The 26259-nt window shown below is 41.1% G+C and overlaps 6 protein-coding genes and 1 long non-coding RNA gene across 9 annotated transcripts; 3 read left to right on the forward strand and 4 right to left on the reverse strand.

Moving 5' to 3' along the window:
- The first annotated feature begins 70 nt into the window (after nucleotides 1-70).
- LOC134193935 (EF-hand calcium-binding domain-containing protein 11-like) lies at nucleotides 71-1235 on the forward strand. Its single transcript, XM_062662801.1, has 2 exons — nucleotides 71-179; nucleotides 248-1235. The coding sequence occupies exon 2, from the start codon at nucleotides 568-570 to the stop codon at nucleotides 1057-1059; it is 492 nt and encodes a 163-aa protein (XP_062518785.1). The 5' UTR covers nucleotides 71-179; nucleotides 248-567; the 3' UTR covers nucleotides 1060-1235.
- On the reverse strand, nucleotides 1235-9649 carry LOC134193934 (TNF receptor-associated factor 3-like). The gene is made up of 7 exons (XM_062662800.1): nucleotides 9422-9649; nucleotides 4357-4411; nucleotides 4197-4301; nucleotides 3978-4139; nucleotides 3843-3923; nucleotides 3710-3778; nucleotides 1235-2590 (listed from the first exon to the last, which is right to left on the reverse strand). The coding sequence occupies exons 1-7, from the start codon at nucleotides 9571-9573 to the stop codon at nucleotides 1586-1588; spliced, it is 1629 nt and encodes a 542-aa protein (XP_062518784.1). The 5' UTR covers nucleotides 9574-9649; the 3' UTR covers nucleotides 1235-1585.
- A 121-nt stretch (nucleotides 9650-9770) lies between these two features.
- LOC134193785 (DNA polymerase beta-like) lies at nucleotides 9771-18463 on the forward strand. The gene is made up of 14 exons (XM_062662618.1): nucleotides 9771-9875; nucleotides 9929-9986; nucleotides 10503-10569; nucleotides 10636-10710; nucleotides 15528-15586; nucleotides 15646-15695; nucleotides 15763-15814; nucleotides 15870-15924; nucleotides 16311-16383; nucleotides 17110-17180; nucleotides 17240-17317; nucleotides 17382-17569; nucleotides 17950-17966; nucleotides 18036-18463. The coding sequence occupies exons 1-14, from the start codon at nucleotides 9812-9814 to the stop codon at nucleotides 18128-18130; spliced, it is 1002 nt and encodes a 333-aa protein (XP_062518602.1). The 5' UTR covers nucleotides 9771-9811; the 3' UTR covers nucleotides 18131-18463.
- A 439-nt stretch (nucleotides 18464-18902) lies between these two features.
- LOC134194089 (uncharacterized) lies at nucleotides 18903-21861 on the reverse strand. Of its 3 annotated transcripts, XM_062662994.1 has the most exons (12): nucleotides 21517-21635; nucleotides 21363-21447; nucleotides 21174-21285; nucleotides 20992-21092; nucleotides 20805-20911; nucleotides 20562-20741; nucleotides 20405-20498; nucleotides 20150-20257; nucleotides 20011-20092; nucleotides 19634-19723; nucleotides 19448-19566; nucleotides 18903-19183 (listed from the first exon to the last, which is right to left on the reverse strand). In XM_062662994.1, exons 3-12 carry the CDS (start codon nucleotides 21270-21272, stop codon nucleotides 19072-19074), a joined length of 1092 nt encoding a protein of 363 aa, XP_062518978.1. In that variant the 5' UTR covers nucleotides 21273-21285; nucleotides 21363-21447; nucleotides 21517-21635; the 3' UTR covers nucleotides 18903-19071. The 3 variants fall into 3 exon arrangements, with proteins under 3 accessions (XP_062518978.1, XP_062518977.1, XP_062518979.1); XM_062662993.1 differs by lacking the exon at nucleotides 21174-21285 and having other exon boundaries at nucleotides 21416-21447; nucleotides 21517-21861; XM_062662995.1 differs by lacking the exon at nucleotides 21517-21635 and having other exon boundaries at nucleotides 21174-21274; nucleotides 21340-21498.
- Nucleotides 21862-22887: 1026 nt separating this feature from the next.
- Nucleotides 22888-23454, forward strand: LOC134194091 (uncharacterized). The gene is made up of 3 exons (XR_009972143.1): nucleotides 22888-23019; nucleotides 23084-23294; nucleotides 23357-23454. It is a non-coding gene; the product is annotated as an uncharacterized LOC134194091 (long non-coding RNA).
- Nucleotides 23251-24022, reverse strand: LOC134194090 (collagen triple helix repeat-containing protein 1-like). The gene is made up of 3 exons (XM_062662996.1): nucleotides 23872-24022; nucleotides 23693-23776; nucleotides 23251-23631 (listed from the first exon to the last, which is right to left on the reverse strand). The coding sequence occupies exons 1-3, from the start codon at nucleotides 23950-23952 to the stop codon at nucleotides 23251-23253; spliced, it is 546 nt and encodes a 181-aa protein (XP_062518980.1). The 5' UTR covers nucleotides 23953-24022.
- Nucleotides 24023-25072: 1050 nt separating this feature from the next.
- Nucleotides 25073-26058, reverse strand: LOC134194129 (collagen triple helix repeat-containing protein 1-like). Its single transcript, XM_062663037.1, has 3 exons — nucleotides 25914-26058; nucleotides 25735-25818; nucleotides 25073-25670 (listed from the first exon to the last, which is right to left on the reverse strand). The coding sequence occupies exons 1-3, from the start codon at nucleotides 25992-25994 to the stop codon at nucleotides 25302-25304; spliced, it is 534 nt and encodes a 177-aa protein (XP_062519021.1). The 5' UTR covers nucleotides 25995-26058; the 3' UTR covers nucleotides 25073-25301.
- Nucleotides 26059-26259: the final 201 nt, after the last annotated feature.

Here is a 26259-nt window from a genome sequence, read left to right on the forward strand (position 1 = left end):
ACGTCGCGAGACTCGTTCGCGCCAAATATTTGGACTTGTGCGGACCTGAACGGGAGACTTGCGGCGTCACGTGATCGGAGGATCGAACATATCACGCGCGAGGTGTGCGACTGCGTTGTCGTCTGTTGATTTTTGCAGAGCCATCTCTTGGACTTTTTTGATCTAACCTTGTCGTCTAGGTTTCGAGTGCATTTCTTCATCTGCGTATTAATTTTAAAGATTATTTCCTTTCTCTGTTTTCTCATAGAAAGACAAAGACTATCGCGTACTCACCTCCAGCCATCAGTTTCTCCAACTTTCTGACCGATTTCTCTCTCTGAGTATCTTTTTTTGAGCATTTCTACCTCTCATAAGGTGTAAAATTGACCAGTGAACAAGTCTAACGCGTTTCACGTTTATGCCATTCGTCTGCAACGAGTTTGGAGAGATTTTGTGAAGCCAGCAAACACAAGTCTTAGTGGGAGGGGCGTAAGCATTCCAGCAAATTTCCTTCGTCTCCTCGCTTACTTGTCTACACTACTACCGGATCGAACGACATATTGCTAAAGAGACCGTTAGAGAATCCACATGGAACGACATTTTGCGGATCCGTTCGGTCACAAATCGGCGATTCTGAAAACAAGTGACGTAGGATGCTTAGACCGGAAGTACATGCTTGACGTTTTCCATGCTAGTGACAGCGGTTCTAAGGGCTATCTCGATGCCGGCGACGTGACTGTAGCTCTGACAGGGCTTTTCGGTTATAGTCCCGACGAGGAAGAAGTCGGAAAACTAATGAATGGTCGAGAATGTCTTTACTTTGACGACTTTTTTGAGGCGGTTGCTGTCCGCTTTGCTAATAGGGATATTCACGATGAGATTAGGCAGATTTTTGTCGCTATGGATGGTGGTTGTCGAGGGTTTTTGACGCTCTCGGATTTGGAGAGGGCAATGAAGGTTGTAGCGCCGCGTTTGGAGAAGAGGGCTGTTGAGATGTTTCGAGAGGTGGACAGTGATGGGGACGGGAGGGTGTCGTTTAGAGACTTTGAGGTCATGATGAGAATAGAGGGAATGAGTTGATAGTGTGTAGTCACTTAGTAGTGTCAACATGTTGGATGTGAGATCTATATTCTAGAGGTTTTTAGTGTATCTACAACATGTATGTACGTTTCATGTTCAGTTGGTGTGCTGGTGGTATCTGTGTCTGTAGACACGGTCAAACAAGATTGAGCAACACAGACAATGGGAGCATCTGTCAATGGAGCACACTCCTTTGTTATTGGTCAACAGCTTACTGCACAATAAACACACTTTGCCTAGAGACTGTCAACTTTATTTATGTTAATATTTAAATCCCTCGCTTTCTTTATCCCTTCTTCTCCTCTCCCTCTCTCTTTATCCCCTCCTCTTCACCCTCTCTCCTCTCCTCTCGGTTTTTCCCCTAACAATGAACAGACAGCAAACACACAAAAACAACCCAAATCCATAATTACAAGTATTCACGTTCAAGTAGCAAGTAGCAAGCAACCAAGATAAGCAGTGGTTTATCCCTTTGATAGTGAGCAGAATCATTAGTATATTACTGAATCATTTCTCAGTCTAGTGATCACCGACTGTCGGGTTTATAAAGATTGGTAGGATCAATAATGATCTTGATGTACATAGTATCATCATGTATGTACGAGCCTCCATCAACTGTAGCTAGAGACACAAACAGTGGACATCCACTCGCCACGTTCATCTCATTCTGTGGCCTTGCGAACGATGAAGACTTTGGGTCGGGCCTGAATGTGTCCGAGATGTGTCTTTGATGAACTTGATCAATGAGCACCAGAGTAACCTTGTGACTAAACGGCCACGGAAGGAGAGAATCATATTCTCCTCTCATTATAACAAAGAAGAGAGACAGATGAGAGCCTCGACCCATGCCATCTCCATTCAAGTACATTCTGGCACACATCTTATACCCACATGAAGAAGAATAAAACGGTTGTGAATAGATAGACGGTGTCTTGCTACTCACTGCTTCTCTTCTTCGTCTCCTGATTTCAGTTATCTTCCATAACAAGACGCCTTCTGTGTTCTTGCAATCCATCATGTCTAGTCGCAGACCGTGCTCGGCTAATTTCACATCGTGAGTGGCAAGCACACGATCTTGAGCAGCAATCATGTCTCGAGTGTTGTCATTTGCTGGTCGATTTTCTATCTGTCTCTCTTCTAGCTGATGGATTCGCATAGACTGCAGTGTTACAGTCTCTTCCAGTTTGATCATCTTCTCTGTCATCATCCTCATAAACTGCTCCATTCTGCTGTTTGAAGAATGAATCTCCTTTTGCAAATTGTCGACTGTCTGATAGCAAGCCTCCAATGTCTTTTGTTGCATGATTTTCTGTTGGGCTACAGCATCTGCCAAGTGATGATCCAATGTTTCCATCTGTTGCCCTAATAAGTGTACTTCTCTCTGACATGATTTCAGTCGCTCTTCGTTTTTATCAATGGAGCTCTGAATAGTAGCTAGAGATCGTTCCGTTGTGATGATGTTATCATTGACCAAAGCAATATGGGATGTCACCGAACAGGCCAAATGTTTGTCCACCTCTGAATGGTGAATCTAAACCCAAACAGGAGTCAAAATTCAAATTCTTACAGTGATTAACAACAAGCAATACAGACTCAATAAATGACTTACTCGTTAATAAGGCGCAAAGTTGACTGCAAGCTAACTGAGCATTAAAAATAAAAATAGCTCAATTGTTTCTTGTCCTATGCACAAACTGTATATCTACCCAACAGCACAACTATGCCTGCATCTTGTCATCGAAAATTGGCTAAAGAGCATCCAGCACCATTGATGACTCATTGAGCGATGCAGGCTCAAAGTATTAAAAATCTCTACCTGTCCCAACAGTCATACCATTTCTCATTATGGATAATCGACAGGCTTACTTCATCCACTCTGCCATTCAGCCACCTCTGCTGAACTGTTCATTTCCTCCTTTTTGGCTCTGGTTTGTCACAAGCTTCATTCGTTGTAAAAGAAAGGTGATAAAGTAAAACACTATTAAACAATACTGAATCTCAACTCGGCTCTGACTCGCTCTCTCTACTTGCGCTTTGCTCAGGTGTTTCCTTCAATACTTGTAATACCAAACCAGAACAGTAAAGACATTTGACTGCTTACTTGAGGGTGTCAATACCTGGTGGGGAACAGTATGTCAACAGGGCTGCAGTGTGAACAGATGAAACCACCCGTCCACATAGCATACAGATGTTCGAGCTTACAGCTCAGTAGTGCTCACTCCTTCTATAAAGCTAGTCCAGTGGGATGGATTCACACATAACACATGCAAGTCTTCATTCAAGGCTATCTCGAGCCTTTGAGACTAGGCAGGACCTCGCTGTGAACAGGCAGTTGCCTGTAACTAACACCCGCATTCTACACAAATAACCTGTCTGGGACAAGCAAACAGAGTGTAACGCCAGCACAAGGTCGAGCACATGAATAGACGGGCGCGTGAGGAAAGGACTGGGTACGAGTCTACTGTCACCCTAATTCAGAAGGATATATCACTGAAATTGTGAATGTGGACCTACAAGTAGATTCATTTCTATAGCAATAATCAAAGTGACCTCACATCTACCTATCAAGGCTAACAAACTTCAACCTTACTCATTGGCACAACATGTAGATATCAAATAGTTAATATGAAACTGAGTGTGAAATTAATACCTTTGTTTGGCAACCAGCAATAGGACAATCAGTCTTTCTGTTTGGACACTCCTCCAGGTGAGTGGGAAGCTGAAACAATAACTTGAAGATAACACGAGAAATCGATAATCTACTGTTCTACTGATATGCCTACGTTTTCTCTTTCAATAGTGAAACCCTTTTCACAATCATTAGGACACTCCACTGGCATTCTCATGCATTCAGTATTGTGTGCCTGCAAGATACAATTTACAGAGAAAATGAGGTCATTTACATTGCGTTCTCTTACCTCTTGATCAATAAGAGCTACTTGCGAGTTACAGTAGGAACAATTTACTGGTCGATAAACACACTTGGATGTGTGCCTATCCAGTTGATGTCTTAGTACCTTCTCCTGGCATTTCTTATTGGCACAAATGACTTCAGCGAATTCACAACTTTCTAAATGAGCCTTCAAACCTCTCTGTCGTCAAATCATTCAGTTGTGATTACGATATTAAAGTGATACCTGGATATGTTTTTGGCATCCACGCCAAGTACATCCGTTTGCCTTGTGAATGCAAAATATTTTTAGTTCTGCCAGTTCCTTGTCTGCGAATACGTCCCTCCAACACTAGCAATCCCACAAACATCAAGCAGAAGAAATTTGAAAAAAGTGAGCAACTTACGAGTTTGGGATCCAGCTTTTCACCACATACAGGGCAAGTGGGATCGTCTGATAACCTAAACCAATAAAAAGTTAAATACCAGAAGTTATATAATTAATTAAGACAACTAATCACAAGCGGATATTCTGCAACAGGTCATAGTCAACCCTACTTAGCTTTGAAATCTATAAGCATTGTAAATCAATAAATGTTGGTAACTACAAACGTTTCTTAAACTTTCCTCAAGCGTCGTGTGTGGAAGTGACGAGGCTCAATCAACCGGGTAGATCTGCCGACATACGTACTTCATTTTCAATATGTCTCTGATTTCTTGGCTTGCAAAAGCCAATTCATTGATACAATACCTGAGCTGAGAAAGCCATTTCACCCGCAACCCAAATAATGAAGACGACCATTCAGACAGTGTTGTATATATGGATATTTGGGCTACAAAAGTTAGTAATATGCAATTTAAGTTAGTAAACTCTTGCAATTTACAAATTTATGAAATCAAATAGTTTACGAAAATTAGGGATTCACATGCCAAGCTTTCAAAAATGTCATGCAATTACTGATTCACAATATTGACGCTGATATCCAAAGACACTGCCTTGACGCAGACGGTATCATTTGATACTGATGCTGACGTTGGAATAGAATTCATAGAATTCATTTCTATTCCAGCGTCAGCATCAGCGTCAATATTGTGAACCAGGTTTAAGTCAGTGGGATGCCCCATTAAATGACAAGCAAAGCAGCAGGAGTGAGAGGTCTATCTGGTTAGTGCACTCAATCAAAATTGGGAAAATGACTGAGTTCAAAGACAACCAGATTGTCAAGTCGAAATGAGGCAGTTACCATCAGAAACACACCATGCCAGATGTCATGTGACTGATCTGCTTACTATGTCATGAGGTACAAACGTGTGTCAGGGTTTCCCTAGACGTTACCTCAAAAGAGGTGCATGATTAATATCAATACCAATCAATTATCAATTATTTTATTGAATTCAAAAAAATCATATGTAGCAAATCGACGTAATCTACAGTGTTCTCCGCAGGATCTTTTGGCAGAGCAGGCCACTCTGCCTTATTCTAAGCAATTAAGCTTTTAGGTAAAGTAGATCATCCAGATGCCAAGACTTGAGGATCTCAAAGTAAGCTTATTAAATTAATTAACTACGACAACGGGTGGCATCTACGGTATTGCCTCACTTTATGCTGCATGCCGGTTTAAGCTGAAATCTACCAGGGTGTTGGTATACCGGCATGCCGTAGTATACAGGGTAAAAACAGGCTTTCTTGTAAAAGACGTCTGCATACCTTTCATGCTTCCGCAACAAAACACAAGCAGCAGTCTCAATGATGCAATAGAACTGCCTTAGCTCAGTACCAATATCATGTGAGGAACAATACTAGGCTACATTAAAACATGCATAGTGTTCTGTAGAATCAGTCATCTTCCTCTTCCCCCTCTTCTTCACTGTCCTCTTCATCATCTGTCAGCCCTGTATGGTCCTCCTGGTCATTGTAATTGTCTTGACCATTTTCAAGGATAGATTGCAGTCTTGAATGTAGAGGATTTGGAGTATCACATATTCCACATTCAGTAAATGACTTCTTGATCAAATCTTCAGAGATGGACTTCCAGCAATCTGACACCCATTGAACAACCGTTTCATAGGAGACAGACTTTCTTTTCCTGCTACGGGTATACTCCTCTTCTCCTTCGTTTAGCCACTCCAACCATTTTTCTTTCATGAGACTCTTAAATGGCTTGTTCCAGGACACGTCAGCTGGCTGCAGTCAGTAATGGTGTCATCCCTCCAGGGATAACAGCCACATCTGTACTGTAGTGCTTTGGAAAGATGATAACACTGATCTCTTCGTGTGGCTAAGTGCACTATCCAATACAAGCAGAGATTTTGGTCGCCAGAAACCATTTGGTCGCATTTTCCAGACCTGCTGCTTCCAGATGTTCATCATTTCTGCTGACATGTAACCACTTCGACTGAATTCCACGATCACATCATTAGGAAATCGACCCTTGGGAATATTCTTGAGACCCTTGAATATGATCATTGTTGGGAGCTTCTTGCCACTAGTCATGGCAGCCAACACCACTGTGTATCTAAGTTTCTCTTTTCCTGTAGTCTTGGCAGGAACTGTCTTGACTCCACGGAAGTCATAAGACTTTGAATTAGGAAGATCGAACCATAATGGCGTCTCATCCATGTTTCCAACTGCCTTCTCGTCGTAACCACGAGTCAAATTTTCATGCACAAACTCCAGAAAATTTTGAGCCAACTCTTGTGCATTCGCTGGAATTTTCTGCCCTACCGAAGTCACTGATCTGTTACTAAGGCCATGGCGTGCAACGAAACGGGATAACCATCCATTTGAAGCTTTGAATTCAACGTCATGATCTGAGTGCAGCTCTGTGTACACCTTCCTCGCATGCCTCTTGATACACTCTCCACTGATTGTAACTCCTCTGCTACATAGTTCCTGGATCCAAGCTAATACTTTGGTTTCTAGGCGAGGGTACTTTGCACGATTCAAAGAGGAGTCTTTATCAGGGAGAATAATTCGGCGTTTCTTCACACTTACACTTCTGTCATTTCGTGCACCTTCAAAGTTTACCCTTTCCCGAACCCAGTCCTGAATACACTGTCGTGACACGCCACACACTTCCGCTGCTCTTTTCTTGTTCCCTCCTAGCTCATCCAGGCGACGAAGTGCCGACAACTTGAACTCAAGTGTATACGATTTTCTACCTCGGGATGGTATGGCGTCTGATGGCCGTTCTGTGACTAAAAGAAGTACTGGTAGGTAAACGTTTACGATAAAGCACCCTTTCGTGGACCTGTACCTTCAGATAAAGCCACATCATCCACAGTTGTCTCTACGCCGGCATCCATTTTTAGGCATGCACACAGCAGATATGAAGTGCGTTCCCAGCCCCTACACAGCGCATCCCCGCTTACACCGGCATCTCCCGTTTTATACCGGCATGCCGGTATAGGTACCAGATTCTCTCCAACCAATTTCTGGTAAGTCTCGCGTATACCGACATGCAGCATAAAGTGAGGTAATACGGTAATTGTGCGGACTAATTGTGTGGAACACTTATTAACACTTTTTTACACCCAGGCATGCAGCCCTTAGCCATGCTTTTGCAGCTGGTGTTCACATGCAAGTTGGTATATACATATACATGTCAGTGAAGTGCACCTGTCATGTGAGCGTCGCAGAGAACTATTGAGTCTTTCTTTACAAGCAACGCTGTCGAAGATAAAAACACCTGCATTGTTGAAAGAAAACGAGCGGCAACTGATAAAGCACAAGACAACTGGAGTAGATTGCCAGTGACTAAATGATATCCCGGCCATGGCTTCTAGCTGTAGTGAGGCAGAAAAGGAGACACAGTCATTGCTGTGGTCTCTTTGTCGTAAGACACAATCTAGGACTAAAGATGTGCACTAGGTAAAGCTATCTAGATTAATATCCCATGTAAAACGATCACTCGTCAAAGTCTACTAGAGCATGAAAGCCGCTCGTGCCATGAATCAGCTGTCTCTATAGAAGCAACCCGCACACTGTCGAGCAAGGACAACGAAATTTCTAGAGCTTGACACAGTTGAGCCTCATTGATCTGTAAAATATAGTTTTAACTGCCATTTGGCGTGGCATTGGGTAACGCCCACTTCACAGAGTATTCTGTTCTGCCTTCTAAGATTTCTGGGGAGAACACTGCCAGAGATTCGATTGTGTTCCTACAACAAATTTTTTCTATTTCTGATCGATAACCAACAATATACAGCTCTTTCAAAGTCAAAGTTAGGTAGAGAAGGTCCTTTAACTGAAATTCAAAAATATATTTTGCTTTCAGCTCCCACCTTTCTCATTGATATAATATAAGATGCCCACAGTACCAGCCTCAGTGGAGACTATATAAGTCCTCCTGTGGATCCTCGTCATTAACTGTTGCTTATTTCTCAGTTACAGCAACTTTTCTATTCTTACTATCATTCAATTCACAATGGCAAATGGATAAGGAGCTGTCATTAGATAGCCATGCCCACCAAGGGTTCCAATGCACGACACAGGAGCTATAGGCTGTACTACACAATCTCCTGGAACCTGGCCAGCTGTTTACAGGAGCTTCAACTGCAAGTCCAACTGTGATGCCAACTGTGATGCCAACTGTGGCATGGGCACCCAAAACCCACCCAGAGTCCAGCGGCTAATGGACTTTGTTGCCACCCCAGTCAAGGACAAGGTATACATACTCATTCATACTCCTGAGTCAAGAGAGGCAATTGTGTGTGAGTTCTTGCCCAAGGAAATTATGCCATAGCTCGTCATCACTGTGACTTGACCTTGCAACCCTGTAGGGTTCCGGATCTAACCAACTGAGCTATAGCACCACACAATTGACAATACTGTATTATTCATTGTGGATACACTTTCAGTCAAATGAATCCTTATTAATTAAATATTCTGAGTATTGGCTTTCATTTTCCCTAAATTGCATCTACCCTGCAGACTACTGTATTGACCCAGCAGGTATAAGCCAAATTCCCAGACAGCTGTGGCCAGACCCTACTGCCTACCAGTTTCCAAGAAACAAAACATAACCTGCTAATAAGCCAAGCACAGTATTGGCATATTAGATCTTCCTGAGCTGCCAACATCTTCACACAACATGCCAAGTGAGTTCATCCAATTACCTTGGGAAGTTGAAAAAATTCAATGATACAGAAAATGACAATGAACTTAATATTTATTATATTTTCAAATAGCACTTTCAAGCTACACTGCAATAGCATTCCTCAAAAGTGCACTCTAATTAGTGAGTTACGCAAAGGCGGGAAATGCACGTGATGGTTTCCAGCAGGTGCCAATCAATGTCTTCATCATGCGCAAATGATGAAATCTAAAGAAACCACCTGCCTACAGATCCCGTGATTATCGCGTGTCTATCATAGATCTCATGATCAACTTAGAACAAAGGCGAGCAACACGTATACCAGACCTGATGCTAGAATCTAGGATATACACACCAAAGTAGCTAGATATCTTACTTGACCGCTTGCTTCAGACAGCCAGTATGCCATCTCTCCCCGCAAGAAGACTGAACGGGCTCTTGGAGAGGTTTGCGACACAAAGCACACTTCAGATGGTCCGGAAAGCTCGCTACATACTCCCACTCACGTTCACGTGCATCCAAGGCCATTCCATTTCCGATTAGACGAGGTAGCTACTGCGCAACGTTCTCAAATTCGTAACTAACACTCTGTACACGTGTACTGTACGACTGTGTAATTTATAGATATCAAATCTAATTTGGCGCCAATTATCAGATGTGTGTAGACTAACACGTTTCCCGCGAATTTGCAGTTTCCCGCAAATTTGCATTCCCGTATGTTATTGTGGAGCACGTGACAAAGCTCGCGTTTCTAGACGTATTTCAGATGAGTAAGAGGAAGGCTCCCAGCTCCGAAAGCCCAAACGCCGAATTTTGCCAGTTTCTAAGTGGTAAGACGATTTTGCAACTGTGTTGGTGCTAGCTATTGATTTTTTTACTCCAGAGTTGGCCGAGTACGAACGTACCGTGACACGTCAAATTCATAAATACAATGCTTACAGGTAATGTCTGACGTCATGTCATGTAAGTACTACACGTGACTACAGTACAGTACAGTACACTGGCATGCATTTTGTTGTTTGTTGATATTAACTAATGTAAATATTTAGTATTTTAATAACCTGTATAGCAATAAATACGTTAGTGTTAGCTGGCTAATACAATGATAAGTTAGTGCTACGGACATGGTCATATCACAACAAGATGTTTGGAAAAGTGATTGGAAATGATATATTATATGCTTAAATTAATATCAACATCTTTGCTGTTGGCAGTTTTTTACTATCACCGTCACAATGTCAGTTAGTCAGAATTGTAAATATTGTACTAAAAAATATTTATGCTAGTATGTTTATAGTATTGCAGTTTCTAAAATCATTTTTGCGATAGCAAGTTTTCTACTTCTGCCTACAAGGTAGGTAGATTAATTTTTTTATCTAAAAGCAATATGGCAGATTTACAGTGTTAGCATACCGATCCATTGCAAAGCAAGTGAGTCACTGGAAATTTTTGTGCAGGAAAGCAGCTAGCGTTTTGTCTAAACATCCAACACGGATAGCAAATGGAGCCGAAGCCAAGAAGCTGGTCCACAGACTTTTTGTAATTGTTTAAAACTGTTTGCTACTATCAGATCATTTTGTGTGATTTCAGGAAGGCATTGGTGCAAAGATTGCCAAAAAGATTGATGAGTTTATCGAGACTGGAAAACTTGAAAAACTGGAGAAAGTATGGGCAGTTGCAGTTAATGACAGAAATAATTATTTATTAATTATTATATTAATAATTGTTATATACTAGTTGTATGGTATCCGTAGGCGCCTCGCATTCGTGAGTAACATGTCCAAAGGATTTTTCAGACCGTCTACTGAGTCCTGGCTAGACAATAGGTATTTGTTGAAACCCTAGCTGTCATGGAAGTAAAGATGCAAACTTCCTAGTAGTTTAGATTACGTATATAGGCCTGGTATAGGTAGTCGTTGTTTTGCGATGGTGATCAAGACAATTGAAATGTACAGTCTAGGTATGCACTCAGCTCCATTGTAACGATAGTGGTATGGTATTTAGTGACATAGAAATTGATATCAGCAAACATTGACTATCAACAGTGTTAGATGCAGCACAGTCTAGTAAAGGATTGATTGTAGTATATATGGGAGGTGTGAATAGTTGACTGTAGGTGGCATTCAGCTGATAAAGGTGTTTCTTGGTTGTCAAGTACACACAGTCCCTAGCTACAATACAAAAGGATGGGGTGATGGAAGTTCATGAAGCTTTTATGTTGCCGTTAGCTCACTTAAACAAATTATTCTTAGACTCATCTGTAATAGGACACAAATGATTTTTAAGGTAGGTCATATCATGAAACGTGGTCGTGGGAAGGAGAAATTTGAAACTTGACATACACACACACACACACACACACACACACACACACACACACACACACACACACACACACACACACACACACACACACACACACACACACACACACACACACACACACACACACACACACCACATATATACATAGGCATAGGATGTTTTGGTGAGATTGGGTGGGGGGCAAACGCCAAATTGGGAGTCTAATCGCCGCATTGATACAGCTTTGGAGGCTAAATATTGGGTGGGCTATGGCTCCCTCGCCCCCTCCCTCGCCCCCTCCCTCGCCCCCTCCCTCCCCCCGGTTCCTACGCCTATGATATATTATATATATATATATATATATAGCTCAAATTGTCTGTGTGTGTGTGTGTGTGTGTGTTTGCGTTTGCCAGGCACGTCTTTTGTCCGTTCGAAATCGAAATCAGCACGCACACTCGGCACACACAGGGGAAGGTTTGCGTAAAAAAATTTAAAAAATTAAGCACCGGGTTCCCTTTCGAGGGATCGACTCTTGCGTAAACTTTTTCGATGACGCAAACGCTACACATTCCAGTTCATTTGAACACACGCCCACACCAGTCCTGTGTAGACTGTATGCATCATCATCATTTGCAAAGCTTCGAGCAATCGAATATCTCTTGCCGACAAAACTTACTCTTCTAGCGCTTTCGTTTCTCTTCCGATTGCATTTACATTGAATCCAACCTACACATTTTCTGCAGCAAGCGCTACACGGGGAGTGTGTTGATTTCTATCGAAACAAGCGTGAAGAGCAAGATTCGAATTCATTCAGCACATCCGGGACCTCGCAACAAAAATTGCATGTGCTGTGTCCACAGACCTATCTTTACACTACAGTATCTTGCCTGTACGAAGGACGGGCCATGGATCCTAGTATATATATATATATATATATATATATATATATATATATATATATATATATATATTTGGGCGGATATGTGTTATTTGTGTTATCTGAATTATATACGAATATATGGGTGTCACTCAAATATATATATATATATATATATATATATATATATATATATATATATATATATATACCAAGAGCTTGATGGAGAACCCTATAGGACCACGCCCCTTTATGTTGAGCGACCCGGATTAGAAGCCTCGCTACGTTCGGCAATTACTAAAGTATCACCACAATCACACAATAAATGTCTATTTATACGTGCACCCACGCATTCCTGTCCATTTTTAGCGTGCAATGTATTCAGGTATTGCACGTAATAGTGGAGCCCTTGACGTAGGCTTTCCTCTCAGTCATAGCATAACAAAGTTGCATTCTAAGTCGCTGATCTGCTGATGTTGCAGTTGCCTGACACTAGGTAGTACACTGTACAGCCTACACCATGTCTTCGAAGCCGTGGAAAAGGCGACGAGCTCTCCAAGAAAAGGTGAAGCTAGCACATTTGAAGCGGTGGAAGCTTGCAAATATGTCTTCCACTGTGGGAGAGGGACTCCAGTCAGGGGACGTCACTCAATCGACTATCAGCATCGCTACTGAGATGGCTGCTGACACTTCCAGTTCTCTGCAGGGATCCACAGAATCAGCAGCGTCAATGGATCTATCCCAACAACTAGCAAACGATCAGATACTGGCAAGCATTGACGAATGGGTGCTTGCTTTACCTCGGGAAGACAGTCAGATGCTGACGATGTTGCTCTTCGAGACGTTCTGTGAGGAGTTTGATTTGGGCACAATGGCAGCTGCTGCTAAAGTTTCCAAAATAGTTCATCACAACGAACGGACTGTTCGTCGATGGAGAGATGAATTTAGGGAGAATGGTGAGTTTGAGTGATTGAGAATAGGTCAATACGAGCAGCTGTCCATCACAGATGATGAAGAGCTGTGTGGCAAAGCAATTGCATGGTGTAAGAAAGCATGCCAACATCAAGGGCCAACCCAACATGACGGTGCCTGATTTTGCCAGCACATTAACAATGAAATATTGCCTCCTAGTTTTCTTTCCCCAGGATTTCCTAGAAAAATTTGTCTAGAAAATATTTGTATATCTTGGCTTTGAAAGGGTTGACACTGGGAAGAAAGGGGTTTACATTGATGGGCATGAGAGACCAGATGTGGTTCAAGAACAAGAATTGTTTTTGCAGGAAATCCAAGATTATGAGAGTTCCCATCTTCCCCCACCTTGTCCTTCTGATTGCTTGCATGTTGACTATCCATCTACTAGAGATCAGGCTTTCAAACAGTTAGTCATCATGTGCCATGACGAATCGGCATTTCAGTCTAATGAAGTTCAGACTTTTTCCTGGTTACAAAATGATCAAATTGTAATTAAGCCTAAATCAAGAGGTCAGGTTGAATGGTCAGCGATTTCATAGATGAACATTTTGGGTTTTACGTTGTACAGAAGAAGTTGAGATTGCACAAGAGCATTTTCAAGGCATTACAAAAGAAGCTAGGGAGATCATTGAATATGGTGAAAATAGAGATGGTTTTTGGACTAGTGAGAATTTTCTTAGCCAGGTCAAGAAAGCCCTTCTTATTGCTGAGTTTAAGTATCCTTGGGAGAAGTATACCTTGCTGTGGTTGTTTGATCAATCATCAAAAGCAAAAAGAGAGCAAAAGCACAAGATGCTCGTGTAGCTCATAAGATGAATGTGAGACGGAGGTGATCAACCTAGAATCAGAGACACCATTTATCAGGGGAAGTTGCAGAAGATGGTTTTTGATGATGGCACACCTAAGGCATACGAGTAGTTTTAGAAGAAAGAGGGATCGGTACTAGTGGAATGCTAAAGGATCACATCAAGACTTTGCATCAGAACAGTAGAGCACATTATTCACACAAGGGTCACCACTGTCTGTTTTTTTCCGAAGTTCCATCGTGAACTTAAATTAATCCTATTGAGAGGGTGTGGGGCAGGCAAAGTGGTACACCAGAACCTACTGTAATTATTCCATTGTCGGCTTAATGAGAGCAATGGTCCCTGCTCTAGATTCTGTAGATGTTGATTTAATTAGAAACTATTTTAGAAAGGCAAGAAGATACATACGTACTTATAGAGAAGGAAACACAACAGGACAAGGAATTGAGGAGGCTGTTAAGAAGTACAAATCTCACAGAAGAGTACAGAGGAATAAATAGCTTATGTTTAAATTTGTTATGTGTAAAGACGTTGGGTTGTGGGTTAGGTTCTTATAATAACTCTGTTATGGCATGCATTCCATAGTATTATAGTTTATAGTTGGTACATGTACGGTAGTTTGGTTGAAGAGTTGAAATTCAAATATCTGGTGTAACAGAATTGTGTGAAATGTATCAGTGGTGTGCGTTGCTGGATGAGATAAAAGTAATTAGTTGCTGTTTTATACTAATTATCTCTCCTGGGATGTGACCCAAAATGGGGCCTCTAGGGCAATGACACGAGGAGAAAAGGAAAGCGTGAATCTAAAATCGCTTTTACAGATGTCTTTAGTGCGTTGTCACTAAAGACATCTGTAAAAGTGTCTACAATGTCACATTGTAGTGCAAAATGGACTCTAGGCTCGCAGAAATAGCAAAGAAATTTCCAAAACTATGAAATCCAGTTATTTACGTATACCGAAGAGCTGGAATGTATTTGTTGACCTTAGATTGTTTCACTTGATCTTCTCTAAGGATAACACATTAGTATTCTTTGTTTGTGCTAAGGTTTTATTGCAGATGGTCAAGACACATTTGAGTTACGTGTGTTAACGTTTGCCTACAGCGAGAACAATTGGGCGTGGGTGCCCTGTACTAGGTAATGATGGCAAGGATTATAGGTGTGAATGCCATCATGTGAGACCATCCAAATAGCACATGGTTTCTGTGCTGTCTGTCTGACTCACATTGCTCAATTCCAACATCAAAATGCCATAGCAGTTTGGGGGTCAATTTACAACCTATGTCTACAGTGTGTATATCAAGTGATGAAGCACTTGACCTAAAAACCATATAGACAGTTTCATGATTGCAAAAATCAGCACATTTTATCCCAAAGGTTTACACATACGTCTGCCTTTATTTTGGGTAAACGCATGCCACTTAATGCCGATATAGCATAGCGTTACAACCTAAAATTCGTATTAGATAATTTTGTCATGCAAAAGTCAGTGCATTCTATCACAATCGTGTTTACATGTATAGATCCGAGCAGATGATACATCAGTGGCCATCAAAGAGTTGACAAGAGTTTCAGGCATTGGGTTTGACTCACCAATCTTGAGATTTTGTATTCCATAACGATTCATTATATCTTCTTTAGACCAGCAGCTGCAAAGAAATTTGTGGATGATGGGATATTGACACTAGACGGTAGTTGATCATGATCCTCTTTCTATCTGTTGTTTAAACAATATTATAAACACGTGTGCTTTTGTAGAATTACGGAAACACACTGATCGCTTGAATCATCACCAGAAGATAGGATTGAAGTAATGCAAGTATGTCTAAACTTTTATGTAACTAACGTAATGTCTCTGTGTTTAGATATGTGGAGGACTTTGAAGAGCGAATACCACGAGAGGAGATGACACAACTTGAGGTTTGTAAGATGTCAATTTCAAATGAATAGAATGCATTGGCATAGGAAGCAAGGGGGCTGGGGGCTGAAGCTCTCTCACTTGATGAAGCAATTTTTGTCTGCCACATTATGTGCAGCCATGTGTGAAGTCCAGAGAAGTGAGGCTACGTTTTTTGCGCCGGGATCTGGAGTGCAGGTAGATATCCATATTAGTTTATCATTGATAGCTATGTTAACACGTGTGCATACCTTGAGCACTTCAGACTAGAATGTTCTGGGAATGCTGTTTACCCATCGTGTCCACAACACAGCCCCCTGCTTGTAAACATCTTCCTATGCCACTGTAATGCAAATACTTACTAAGATGCATGTGTTGCAAAGCAAACCTAAAAAAAGGTTCTTTCCAGGAGGCCATCTTTGCAGACATCAAGGCAGTTGATGATCAGTTCATTGCCACAGTTTGTGGCAGCTATCGAAGAGGTAAGATGTAAGATACAGTGAATGTTGAATAGCCCTATTGTACTGCTGCCACGACTGTTACATGCACATATTGTGGTGACCAAACGTTGCACAGTGTTTGTTTTGAGAGACAAATATACTAAGGAATTATGTCTAATGCTATTGTCTTGTTGTCTGTTGACAAGTTTAAGGGGGGAGTACTTTATATGTAGAATCTCTAGCAGTAGTACAATCGCTTGTTTTTGTGTTATATTTGGGAGGCAGAATAGTTTATCTATTGTTTTGGGGTTGCTATGTTTTACCAAATCAGTCATACATAGTTCACAATAATGCTCTTTCATGGGACAACTCAGTAGCCTGACTGTGGGCACTGGGTATCTAACACTATTCAATACTTCATAATATATTAATCTAGATAATGTTAATATGCAAAAGCTCCATAGTGTTTTATTCAATACATTACACTGCATAAAGCTATTGTGTGTGCACACATCACACACACACACACACACACACACACACACACACACACACACACACACACACACACACACACACACACACACACACACACACACACACACACACACACACACACACACACACACACACACCTTTTTCTGCACTCCTGTTTTTATGTTTAAGAGAGGATCTGAAATTCTGTGTGTTATTGTCATAACATACATTTGCAGCTATTGCTTATTAGAAAATTTAGTATTTGTTAATAATTAATATGTTTTACCTCAGGTGCTACATCTAGTGGAGACATAGACATTCTACTCTGCCATCCTTCTTTCACATCCCAGTCAAAAACAAAGGTGTGCCTCTTATGCCTCATTTGTTGATATTAAATCATATTATGTATTGACTGTCACAGACTAATTTGTTGAAGCCAGTGGTTGCTGGCATTCATAGTATTACAGACACCTTGTCACAAGGAGAAACAAAATTTATGGTCAGACGTACGAAATGATTTTGCAATTTGAATTGTATGAGCTGTATTTGTTATTTAATGTTAGGGTGTATGCAGGTTGTCTGCTAGTAACGATAATCCAAATCCAAAATATCGGCGTATTGATGTTCGACTTATTCCAGCAGATCAATATTATTGTGGAACGTTGTACTTTACTGGCAGTGACATGTTTAACAAAGACATGAGACAGAAGGCTTTGGATGCTGGGTTCACTCTTAATGAGTACTGCATTCGGTAAGAACGGGTTCATCCTGTTTACTAAATCTGATAGACTTGATTAGATATAGAAAGGGTAACGAGTAAATTAAGTAAATGGACACACATACTACACGTGCGGGCACACACACACACACACACACACACACACACACACACACACACACACACACACACACACTAACACCTTAATGTAAAGGATACAAGCAGTTTTGGGTGTGAGTTGTTAAAAGCATCAGTCAAACAATGTGCAAACTTCGATACTTGATTGGAAGGTCTGCCAATCAAGTATCTTTAGTGAACAACTGCAGAATGCTAATAAATTATCCGGATTTTTATACTGTTGCATGTCATTATTATAATTTGAATGGTTCATTCAGTGTTTGTTGTTGTTTCAGGCCCGTAGGAGCATCAGGTGATTGTCATGCCATCTCATGTAAATACTGTGTATGTATTTTATATTTTATGAGCGATGTATGTGTAGGTGTAGCCGGCGAGGCCACCCCAGTGACGTCTGAGCAAGAAGTGTTTGACATTATTGGAATGAAATACAAAAGACCGGATGAAAGGAACATGTAGACGATTCCAGTACCTTTCACTGAGAGTAAAGAGAGAGAGAGCAGACAAATGTACTTTTATGATCACTTTTGATTAACAACAAATATTAATTAAGTAAGCTGGTTATATCATTTGTTGAGTTGAATTGAAGGGTCTTTGTGCTCTCTGAAGAGTCCTTAAGTAGGGACATGACACTGTGGAAGCTGTTGCTGGGTGGTGTATAGTAAAACGGTTAGCTAGTTCTGAAACTGATTGATCATGATAACATCTTGAACCAAGAGCTTTTGTATACAAGCATACTAACACTATTTCAGTTATTATTATTATGGTGCTTGCACTTCTACTGTACCACTTTGAAAGGCTTTGAAAACGAGTTTTTATGGGTTAGCGTTTGCCATGGTAGAGAGTCGTCAGGGGCATGGTTCCCTACATGTGTTCTCACATCCTGAAATCATTTCCACTACAGAGGAGGCATCTACAATTTTTATTTGTGATTTGTGGTTATCTGTGCCAGATTTTGCATTTAGCAGTCACCAATTGGTGGAATGAAGTGTGTCATTGCAACTCGTAAAAGGACTGATACAGTACCTAACAGACCAACTGGTTTGGACTTCAAACTGGTTGTAAGGTCTGTGTTTGCTCCCAAGTGTAACTGTCTATTTCTAAAACTTGTGCAAATTCCATGTCAGTATGGATACATTCATACAGTACACCTGGTTGGTTCTAGAGCTGGATTGCTGGAAATACACCCCTGAACATAGCGATTAATGCAAGGACACACAAGTCATTCCAGAATGGATTTTGATGTAATTCACGAAGAGAAAGCAGCACTACAAGTTGTATGCCTGAATAAGGCAACTGTCTCACAAATATAATTAACAGCACAATAACAAAGAATACAAATGGAAATCTTCAAGTCCATAAGACTGGTCAATGGAGTACGTGTACAAGAGTCATTGTAGTCACTCGTCTGTCAGAGTAATGTTGAGCATTGTACAGCCGTGAGACACAACATGAGATTTGAAATCTCCTGTGAATGATCCCAAGTCTTTGTGAGCCCACAGATCACGTATCCTGCTCACGTGAACAACAAAGAGCCGAAATGAGAAGCAAGTGTTGGATCATACATTATGTGACACTTAATTCCTGCTTGCAGACTGTGTGTGTAGATTCATTACACAGTTCCTGCCTAACTCACAACTCTAGCAAGTCAGTTTCAACACACACGCACGCACGCACGCATGCATTTATGCTTGTCCAGTTTTTTAATTAATCAGGTTGACTCTAGACTATTTCTGCTTAGCAGTATTATTAAAGATAAGTAACTTTATAACTTACATAACTTTCTTCCCTTCCCAGCCAATCTGCTTGAAGTCAAGTACGATGTCATGGTCATCCTTACCAGCATTGTAAAGCACCACGGCTTTAGACAATCCTTCTAGAGGACGAGCCCAAATCTATGGACACATTCAATGTAAACACTTTGATATCAACAGTTTGTAGGTAACTCAGAAGCTTACGTACTTGGCAGATTTCTTTTCCTTCTGAGCAGTCATGGAATCCAACACGACCGCCTGCTACTCTTCTCTTGTCTTGATTGACAGCCAAAATTTCCTGAAATGATGAATAATGTATGATGTTCAAAGTACTAAGGAATATGGAAGAAATGTGTCCTTGTTGAGGACGTCAGGATGAGTGTTTCTGCCTGCCTATTTCTAACACACACACACACACACACACACACACACACACACACACACACACACACACACACACACACACACACACACACACACACACACACACACACACACACACACACACACACACACACACACACACACCACCGCCACCGCCGCCACCACACCACCACACCACACCATACCATGCTACACATCCACCTTGTTCAGTAGGATCTCCTTCATTATGCTAGTCATGTTACGAATGTCAGTAGAAACAAGCAATGGAGATGCCGTAATGGACCTGCAGTACATTGACAGTAAAGTGCATTGTACGATGAGTACACTAGACAGATCACACCAAATGCTAAATTCCGTTTTATATTCTATATCAGTTTGGCCTGGACAATGAGACATGGAGAAATCATCACACCCAGCTCCACCAGTCATTAGAAAATCAGGATCATTCCTACAAGACAGCATATGTGCTACTAGCAGTGAAGAAGAAATATCAGCTGTGGTAACTAGCTGATTCTTGTATTGCATACGATTAGCTACACAGGATCATGTATGTCTTACAATACAACAAACAGTCAGGCTGTGGGAAATAACAGACCATCCTCCAGGTCCAGCATATTTAGCAACTGGGGCCATGATTTCTATAACATGGGAAGTTGAATCATCCCATCGATCATGATGATCACCATTCACTATTGACAAAATAACAAACGTGATTAACACAGCCACGCACTCTGACTATTGGCAAATCGTACCCCTCCACGAGTTTGCAACCTTGGCTGTGTATGATGGTGGAGGATAACTGTAACCACGGCATAAATTAAGAAAGATAGGTCGGCCGGTTGCATTTAGTGCCTTCGAGAATTCGGTGTGAACTGTCTCTGGATCAATCTCCTTGCCATTGACCTTAGTATTGCACCAATCAATTTTAACATCTAATTATATCACAATTATTAATCTGAAAGTCAAATATTTGGGTTCTAAACAACAACGTGTACAGTCAACTCCCCAGTTGGCGAATGTCTTAGCATCTTGTTCGTAGTGTCCGTAACTTCCTGGAATTGGCTCGTCTCGACCACCCGAACTGCACGTGTAAAGTCCAGCACTACAGTGAAACTCGGATATCAACTTCAAGTCCTACTTGTAAAGTACCTTGTAAACATGCATGTGCAGCTATGACCTGACCTGGTATATAGTCCAAACAGGAGACCCTTGGAGTGAAGGTAATCAGTCAAATTCTTTATGCCCGATGGAAATCGATTTTTGTCTGCTTGAATGGAGCCATCCTACATAGTATAAGCATTAGAAATACTACCAGTGTTGCTGGATAGGTATTATATCATGCTGTATTATGCATATGCATATACCTTCATGGGGGTTGCAATGTATTTATGTGGATTTCCACCCATAAATTCAGTGATTTCGTGTTTTAGTTTATTTGAGTATTTGATTTTGTCGACTCCCATCCCTATGAAAGTTCTATACAATATTTATATTTGTTTAGTGTCATCTAGTATACCAGTGTAATATTACTTTTAGTGTTAATTAATTATTACTGTTTTGTTGATATTTAGTTGTTATTGTTTTTGCTGTGGACTGTAATTCAGACCTCAGCTCTCTTTGTTGCACCCCAGCAGTCATCTGTCTCACATGGACACAAGAAAATACATAACAATGTAATAACGATGTCAAGCAGCTTTAAATGTTGACCTAGATTGATGTATCTGTAGCCCAGTTGAAACATGCCGTTGGAAATCATGGCGTCCGCCACTTGCTTGATCTCTGTTTCGTTGCAGACGTCGTGTAGCTTGCCTTTGGAATGATGCTGCTCACATGACGCCTCACTGCACCACGTATTCCAGCCAAGAGGCGGAAACAAACCCACACCATTGTCCTCGGCGAAAGTTTCTTGAGTAACAAGCCAACAGACTAAGAACAGTAGAGGTATCTGTAGAGTATTCATTGCAGGGAGGATGGGCTCTTTCTTATTAGTTGAATTAGCGCGCACTTGAGGACCACGCCTTCTTTTGTATCTACGCGGTCACGGCGAGTCTGTTTGCTATGGAATATCAAGAGGACACAGACACGGTAAGATATACATTTCTACGTTTTGTGTGGTGTGAGTCTTTGCTTTTGTCTGTGTCTGTTCAATGTTGGTTTGTGTGTGTGTGTGTGTGTGTGTGTGTGTGTGTGTGTGTGTGTGTGCGTGCGTGCGTGCGTGTGTGTGTGTGTGTGTGTGTGTGTGTGTGTGTGTGTGTGTGTGTGTGTGTGTGTGGCGCACGTAGAGTGACCCACAGCCATTGAAACTGTCGGGTGCGGGCACTCGAACGTGTGGTACAGTAGCATCGGTCGACTAGTCTCGCGTAGCCTTCCCGCCCCTAGGTGTGAGTAATTGAGATTGGATTTTTAGGTGTAGATGTAGTAGACACGTACAATCACACAGGCAGACCACATTTGTCTAGTGATGCTAAATTGAATAATTAGTTTGGAAGTCTCTCATTCGGTAGGCAGTTTTGATGAACGACATCTCAATCGGTCTTGTTCTATATCTGTTATTGACAAATTCTAATCATTGTTTTTATTGATTAATTAAATAAGTTATTGATACATATCTCTCTACAATTTCTGACCGTCAAGGTACACGTAACAAGTGTGATATTTTATAACCATTATCAAACTCTTTGTAAAGCTATAGGTTTTGCAAATTATTCTCAATCTCTTGTGTGATGTTTGGGAATAAGTGCATGAGCAGTTGTAACATTTTTTGGAAGAATGGGCATGACAACATCTCTTCCAAGTTTCTAGAACTACTCACGTATGAATTAGTAGAATTAGTACAGGGGTAACATTGGCCACAACTTTCAGCAAGTAAGTATTTGAGACAGGCAACAGGCACCTTCGAAAGTAATGCAACGGTGAGTAAATACAATGAAGCAATGTGGGAAATTATCATTCAATCTTACATGCTTGTGACAGAGTCTAGGTGTGCCATTGTTTCTATTATATCAGGAGCATATATATGCTCCTGATTATATCTAATGATAGCTAGTCTCGCTAGCCAAGCCCCTTTCTTGAAAGGGGCGTGGCTAGTGACTGTCTTTACAGTCTTCTAGGTTTCATAATATAACTGTTGTAATAGGCTGACCTTCAGGTTAGTGACCTGCCCCTGGCTCGCTGCTCATTATGGGTACGTCATTCTGACTAAATCAACAGGTTGGCTAATCATTAAAATGACAAATTGTATGAAATATATTGATTATTACAATACATCTTGTAGGTTCAGCGCATGTTCAGCAAAACTGTACCAATACAATTACGCTAGAGTGTTCTAGAATAATTTGGTGCATCGATTAGTAATTCTCAGCAACAAGAAACACACAAAGGGTATAGCATAGTACGAACAGGCACTCAAATTATGAGCGCAATGCGTCAAGACATGAGCATCTACTTTTGATACGGGTACACCTCTCTGATAAGAATACGAGACGGTGAATCTTCAAACCATCCTGTGTTCGCATTATCATAATCATAATCGTGTCTTTTGTGCCAGCCTAGGCATTTTCCTACGTGAAGCTCTACGGTTACTTCTCCACGGGTCATGTTGTTACAATATCCCTCCGCTTGTCTGGTCCTGTAGGGACTGTCGTCTGTGTACCGCTTGAAAACCACCAGGTCAATAGGTCCGGGATTATTACATTCAGTATCATTGAATTTCAAGTACCATCTGGAACAACATTGGTGGTAACCGTTACAATAGACTCTGTTGACTCCCGAATAGACGACATGGAGAGAGCTGTTTGGATGTTCTACTCTGAATTTGCATTCCTAGATGACACATATTATTAGAAAAGTATGTTTACCTTCTACAATTTGTTAGTCTTCATACACATATCTTTCCCGAGTCCTTAGCGTGTCTCACCGTCCAAGTACATTGTTTCCACGACAAACGGCCTCCAACTCCATCCTCTACCTGCAACGCAACAGGTCGCTTGCAATAACGTCATGCACGTTACCCAACCATTGAAAGCTGCATTCATGTATACAATGTTGCTAATTTGCACTCACGTCTGGTGTAATGCTAGTTACTACGGACAGGAAGAAAATTAGTGATGGTACCAGTAGAATATACGACACACTGATTGTCATTCTTCAATCTTGTAGACGTATAGCCTCGGTAGCTTCTGTCCGTTTGATTGCGATTACTATAAGATGTAGATTGTGGTCACGAGACGTGATGTAATCATACAAATTAGGGCTACCGTAGCAGCTAGGTCAGCGATTTTAGTTCTAGCTAATTAGCTAACTTTTGCTGTGTAATCATGAATCTTGCATGGAGGCACAATACGCAAATTGTTATTTGAATGCTGTAGACAGTCCAGTTGCGTGTTGTTAGTTGTATCGACTTTTACTTGGGTCTCTACAGTTCTCTAAGTCTTACTCTAGCTAGCTAGGCCTAGCTAGAGTTATGACAGACGAATCGCAGAAATGCGATTACCTAATTCGACTTTGAGTTAGCGAGAGTATGTTGGCAGTCGTAAACGGTCTTCTTAGCTTACTTGAAATCTCGATGTTACGTTTTCTACTTGAAACTTGTTAGAGTATACGGGACTTCTTCGTGCACGTGTTTTGTTACGTGTACGATGAGTTTGTAGTAACAAATTGTACACACAACGTAAATACACGATAATAGTCATGTGACTTAGTTATGACCGATTCTTTGTGCATTGATTAAACAAATTTGATGCTGTCAGCGTAGTTGCTTCTTTGCTACAGGCGTGCATACCAATATAGGTCCCTCTAGTATTAGAGGTCTACAGACACAATGACTTTCTTATGTTTCATGTACAAATTGGCATCTAATACCGTAGATTTCTAACTGACATGTTGTTTACTAAGATGACGAAATTTATGATTGTATGAAATTCTAACTAATTAGCTAAACGGGAATCTAACATTACGTAGCCATGAGCGATTTTATGACCCGTATATGATGACTCTGTAGAGACTATTTACGGACTTTGCGGTCACGCGAAACAACAGTCGCTATGTAGGATTCTAGATACATTTACAGGTAGCACGTCTAGAAAGAAAATAGCGTGTATATTCATGATTCTTCGCGACAACTACTCCATGCACTTAGTGTACGCGTGGTGTTCAGGACTTTGAAGGCTCATAGCTGTAGAAGCGACGGTGTAAACACAGCTTCAATTACTAGTTTATAAAATAAATCGACACGTTGGTAACAGGTTACTATGATGACAAATTGTATGAATAGCATAGATATTGATTATTACAATACACCTTGTAGGCTCAGCGCATGCTCAGCAATCTCAAATGAGTTACTGTACATGTACCAATACAGTTTCGCTAAATTGTTATTGAAATGTTTGGTGCTGAACTCATAGCATTACTTCTCAGCAACAAGAAACACGCAAGGGTATAGAATAGAACAAACAGCCATTCAATGAGTGCGATGACGTCAAGACATGCGCAATCTACTTTTGATACGGGTACACCTCTCTGATAAGAATACGAGACGGTGATTTTTCAAACCATCCTGTGTTCGCATTATCAATTCTATTGCTCCAGGGTACGCATGGGCCTACATGAAGAGCCACGGTTACCTTTCCACTGTTCATGTTGTAACAATATCCTTCCGCTTGTCTGGTCCTGTAGGGACTGTCGTCTGTGTACCGCTTGAAAACCACCAGGTCAATAGGTCCGGGATTATTACATTCAGTACCATTGAAGGTAAAGTACCATCTGGAACAACATTGGTGGTAACCGTTACAATAGACTCTGTTGACGCCTGCGTAGACGACATGAAGAGAGTTGCCAGAATGTTCTATTGCGAAATTGCACTTCTATAAAACACAAATTATTAGAAACGTATGTTTACTATTGGAATTTGTTAAATAATCTTTATACATGTATTTCTCTCGAGTCTCCATGGTATCTCCCCGTCCAACTACATTGTTTCCAGGATAGACGGCCCCCAACTCCATCCTCTACCTGCAACGCAACAAGTCGCTTGCAATAACGTCATGCACGTTACCCAACCATTGAAAGCTGCATTCATGTATACAACGTTGCAAATTTGCACTCACGTCTGGTGTAATGCTAGTTACTACGGACAGGAAGAAAATTAGTGATGGTACCAGTAGAATATACGACACACTGATTGTCATTCTTCAATCTTGTCTAGGTATAGCCTCGTTAGCTGCTGTCCGTTTGATTGCGATTATTATAGGATGTAGATTGTGGTCACGAGACGTGATGTAATCATACAAATTAGGGCTAACGTAGCAGCTAGGTCAGCGATTTTAGTTCTAGCTAATTAGCTAACTCTTGCTGTGTAATCATGAATCTTGCATGGAGGCACAATACGCAAATTGTTATTTGAATGCTGTAGACAGTCCAGTTGCGTGCTGTTAGTTGTATCGACTTTTACTT

This window comes from Corticium candelabrum, chromosome 18, assembly GCF_963422355.1.
Source record: "Corticium candelabrum chromosome 18, ooCorCand1.1, whole genome shotgun sequence".
Lineage (NCBI taxonomy): Eukaryota > Metazoa > Porifera > Homoscleromorpha > Homosclerophorida > Plakinidae > Corticium > Corticium candelabrum.

Bases quoted from the DNA above. Each gene is read 5' to 3' on its own strand.
- LOC134193935 (XM_062662801.1), top strand. From the start codon at position 568: ATGGAACGACATTTTGCGGATCCGTTCGGTCACAAATCGGCGATTCTG.
- LOC134193934 (XM_062662800.1), bottom strand. From the start codon at position 9,573: ATGGCCTTGGATGCACGTGAACGTGAGTGGGAGTATGTAGCGAGCTTT. The intron at 4,302-4,356 runs GTAAGTTGCTCA...TGGGATTGCTAG, and splicing joins AAAAGCTGGATCCCAAACTC to TGTTGGAGGGACGTATTCGC. The intron at 2,591-3,709 runs GTATTAATTTCA...GTTTGGGTTTAG, and splicing joins TTGCTGGTTGCCAAACAAAG to ATTCACCATTCAGAGGTGGA.
- LOC134193785 (XM_062662618.1), top strand. From the start codon at position 9,812: ATGAGTAAGAGGAAGGCTCCCAGCTCCGAAAGCCCAAACGCCGAATTT. The intron at 15,696-15,762 runs GTAGTTGATCAT...GTGCTTTTGTAG, and splicing joins TGGGATATTGACACTAGACG to AATTACGGAAACACACTGAT. The intron at 15,815-15,869 runs GTAATGCAAGTA...CTCTGTGTTTAG, and splicing joins CACCAGAAGATAGGATTGAA to ATATGTGGAGGACTTTGAAG.
- LOC134194089 (XM_062662993.1), bottom strand. From the start codon at position 21,769: ATGAATACTCTACAGATACCTCTACTGTTCTTAGTCTGTTGGCTTGTT. The intron at 19,567-19,633 runs GTACGTAAGCTT...ATGTGTCCATAG, and splicing joins AAGGAAAAGAAATCTGCCAA to ATTTGGGCTCGTCCTCTAGA. The intron at 19,184-19,447 runs GTAAGTTATAAA...TCACGTGAGCAG, and splicing joins TGGGAAGGGAAGAAAGTTAT to GATACGTGATCTGTGGGCTC.
- LOC134194090 (XM_062662996.1), bottom strand. From the start codon at position 23,952: ATGACAATCAGTGTGTCGTATATTCTACTGGTACCATCACTAATTTTC. The intron at 23,777-23,871 runs GTGAGTGCAAAT...GTTGCGTTGCAG, and splicing joins TAACTAGCATTACACCAGAC to GTAGAGGATGGAGTTGGAGG. The intron at 23,632-23,692 runs GTATGAAGACTA...TGTGTCATCTAG, and splicing joins AGGACTCGGGAAAGATATGT to GAATGCAAATTCAGAGTAGA.
- LOC134194129 (XM_062663037.1), bottom strand. From the start codon at position 25,994: ATGACAATCAGTGTGTCGTATATTCTACTGGTACCATCACTAATTTTC. The intron at 25,819-25,913 runs GTGAGTGCAAAT...GTTGCGTTGCAG, and splicing joins TAACTAGCATTACACCAGAC to GTAGAGGATGGAGTTGGGGG. The intron at 25,671-25,734 runs GTATAAAGATTA...TGTGTTTTATAG, and splicing joins GAGACTCGAGAGAAATACAT to AAGTGCAATTTCGCAATAGA.